The sequence below is a fragment of the Nestor notabilis genome, unplaced genomic scaffold (assembly GCF_000696875.1).
Source record: "Nestor notabilis isolate BGI_N333 unplaced genomic scaffold, ASM69687v1 scaffold12671, whole genome shotgun sequence".
Classification (NCBI taxonomy): Eukaryota; Metazoa; Chordata; class Aves; order Psittaciformes; family Psittacidae; genus Nestor; species Nestor notabilis.
Genome location: NW_009913461.1, coordinates 1 through 3,047, shown reverse-complemented (window position 1 = coordinate 3,047; position 3,047 = coordinate 1). Strand labels below are relative to the sequence as shown.

At 45.4% G+C, this 3,047-nt stretch overlaps 1 protein-coding gene across 1 annotated transcript in view; it reads left to right on the top strand.

The window, feature by feature from the left end:
• LOC104412482 (histone-lysine N-methyltransferase 2C-like) overlaps positions 1-2,963 on the top strand; it is a gene marked incomplete at its 3' end in the record, with an annotated part of 87,303 nt that extends 84,340 nt beyond the window's left edge. Inside the window, 4 exon segments of the mRNA XM_010023216.1 lie at positions 21-1,140; positions 2,094-2,230; positions 2,388-2,530; positions 2,795-2,963. Of these exon segments, the coding sequence (XP_010021518.1) occupies positions 21-1,140; positions 2,094-2,230; positions 2,388-2,530; positions 2,795-2,963 (1,569 nt within the window).
• Between the last annotated feature and the right edge of the window lie 84 nt (positions 2,964-3,047).

Below are 3,047 nucleotides of genomic sequence, written 5' to 3'. Positions count from 1 at the left end.
GTTTTGGTTTGCTTCATCAGGAATCAGTTCCCACTTTGCCGCAGTCGCCGATGAAAGAGAGGCCGCCTAAAGCATTCCATCAGTACAGCAACAACATCTCCACTTTGGACGTCCACTGTCTGCCTCAGCTGCAGGAGAAAGTTTCTCCACCATCATCACCCCCCATCATGTTCCCCCCTGCGTTTGAAGCAGCCAAGGTAGAGGCAAAACCGGACGAGCTTAAGGTAACGGTGAAACTAAAACCTAGGTTAAAAGCAATACACAGCAGTCTTGATGACTGTCGGCCTCCCAGTAAGAAGTGGAAAGGCATGAAATGGAAAAAGTGGAGCATTCAGATTGTGATTCCTAAAGGATCATTCAAACCTCCTTGTGAAGAAGAAATAGATGAATTTCTTAAAAAACTGGGCACAACCCTTAAACCAGATCCTGTGCCTAAAGACTACAGGAAGTGTTGCTTCTGTCACGAGGAAGGTGATGGATTAACTGATGGACCAGCAAGGCTTCTTAACCTGGATTTAGACCTTTGGGTCCATTTGAACTGTGCTCTTTGGTCTACAGAAGTCTACGAGACACAAGCTGGTGCCTTAATAAACGTGGAACTCGCGCTGCGAAGAGGCTTGCAAATGAAATGCATGTTTTGTCACAAAATGGGTGCCACCAGCGGTTGTCACAGGTTAAGGTGCACCAATATTTATCACTTTACCTGTGCCATTAAAGCACAATGCATGTTTTTTAAAGACAAGACCATGCTTTGCCCCATGCACAAACCAAAGGGAACTCATGAGCAAGAACTTAGTTACTTTGCAGTCTTCAGGAGGGTCTACGTTCAGCGAGACGAAGTGCGGCAGATCGCCAGCATCGTTCAGCGAGGAGAACGCGACCACACTTTCCGTGTGGGAAGCCTCATTTTCCATGCCGTTGGTCAGCTGCTGCCACAGCAGATGCAGGCCTTCCACTCCTCCAAAGCACTCTTCCCCGTGGGTTACGAGGCCAGCCGGTTGTACTGGAGCATGAGATACGCCAACAGACGCTGCCGCTATCTCTGCTCGATTGAGGAGAAGGACGGGCTCCCGTTATTTGTCATCAAGGTTGTGGAGCAAGGCCACGAAGATCTGGTCCTTACTGACACAACTCCAAAAGGTAAATTTTGTGAGCTAAGATCCTCGCTTTTGTGGGTTTGCTGTTTGTTTTCTTACTCCTGATACTTGTGGTGTGGTGAATCTTACAACTGAATGTTGCAGACACAGTGTAATGCTTCAAGTGAGTTTCCAGGGCCCATTTTCAATAGTGTGCTCTGAAGACTGAGGATACCTCTGAAGAAATTGTACAAGCTGAAAATGTGAAGACTTGTTACAAGTTCACAGAGGAGACCCAAGACTGAGTACTGAACGTTAAAATAGTATTAAAATAGTAGGAATGGCAGCATAGGTTCCCTTTCAAAAGAAGTGACTTTGTTTAAATACAACACCATTACTCAATTGGTTAGGAAGCAGTAAGACAACAGTAGAGTTGACCACGTTATTCTCAGGGCAGGTAATGTTGTTTCAGGGGGGAAGAGTAAGGTTAGACCATAAACATACGGGCAGGTGTAGGAACACAGCACATGGCCTGTAGTGCTCTGTGTCTTACTTAACCCCTTCGTGCTGTGGGTGCCGATATACTCGGCTTCCCTCTGTTCAGTCACACCGCTGCTGGGTGAGTTGCCCACCCACAACTGTGAGCTGACAATGATCAGTCAAAGGAAATAGAATATATAGTTTATTTTCAGGAAATTCTACTTTGTGCAGGTTTTCTCAGGACAATCTGTTCATGTCATTCTTGTCAGAGGGCTGAAAGTTTCCATGCTGCAAATACTAAAAGCTTCATTCCCGAGAATCAAGTGTGCAGTAGAAGTGTGGTGCTTGTTTGGGATTTGTTCAGGAAAAAGACAGCAACTCACCAAATGATTGTCCCTTTTAAACACTGCCTTCTGTGTGTCCACAAAATGCTCTGTCAGTGCTGGTTTCTGGGTCCCGATATCCTCAGGCATTCATTTTAAAAGCAGCGCAATTACTTTGTTGATCCCTGTAACTCTTTCTCGTATGGTTGTGTAGGTGTGTGGGATAAAATCCTGGAGCCCGTTGCTTCTGTTAGAAAAGAATCTGAAATGCTCCAGCTGTTTCCCGGCTATTTGAAGGGTGAAGACCTCTTTGGTTTGACAGTCTCTGCAGTGGCCAGGATTGCTGAATCGGTGAGTCTTCACCATCCCAGTTCTTGCTGGATCACCCCCAATTGTTGGACATACACAAGAGAAGGGGAACATGAAGAAGTGTGTGGTAAAGTAACTAATTCATTACACACAACCAACACGTGATTACTTGGGTTTCTTCTTGTCTGTTTTTTTGCAGCTGCCAGGGGTTGAGGCCTGTGAGAACTACACTTTCCGCTATGGCCGAAACCCCTTAATGGAACTTCCTCTTGCTATCAACCCCACGGGCTGTGCCCGTGCCGAGCCTAAAATGAGTACCCATGTCAAGAGGTTTGTGTTAAGGTATTTTGTTTTAATTTCACATAGTACAGCCCAGGGTTTATAGGCTGCTTAGGGTTATTTGTGCTTTCGTCTGCTGCTTACAAACCCTGTCGTCCTTGGCTGTGTATGTGCATGCCCAAATCCGAGGAATTGCTTTGTCGTCTCCGCTAGCTGGCTTTCAGTGTCTGTATGTCTAAAGGAATTTTTGATGGGGTTTGTGGCTCTTTTCAGAGGTATCTTCAGTTCTTCTTGTATTCTTTCCCATTACATGCCCAATTCCTCCAGGCCTCACACCTTGAACAGCACCAGCACATCAAAGTCCTTTCAGAGCACAGTCACGGGAGAACTGAACGCGCCTTACAGTAAGCAGTTCGTCCATTCCAAGTCCTCGCAGTACCGCAAAATGAAAACAGAATGGAAGTCCAACGTGTATCTGGCTCGCTCTCGTATTCAGGTCAGTTCTTGCTTTAGGAGATATGTATTAAAATCAAGTATTTTTAATTTATATCTATTTTCTATACCATTTTTTAGATTTAAA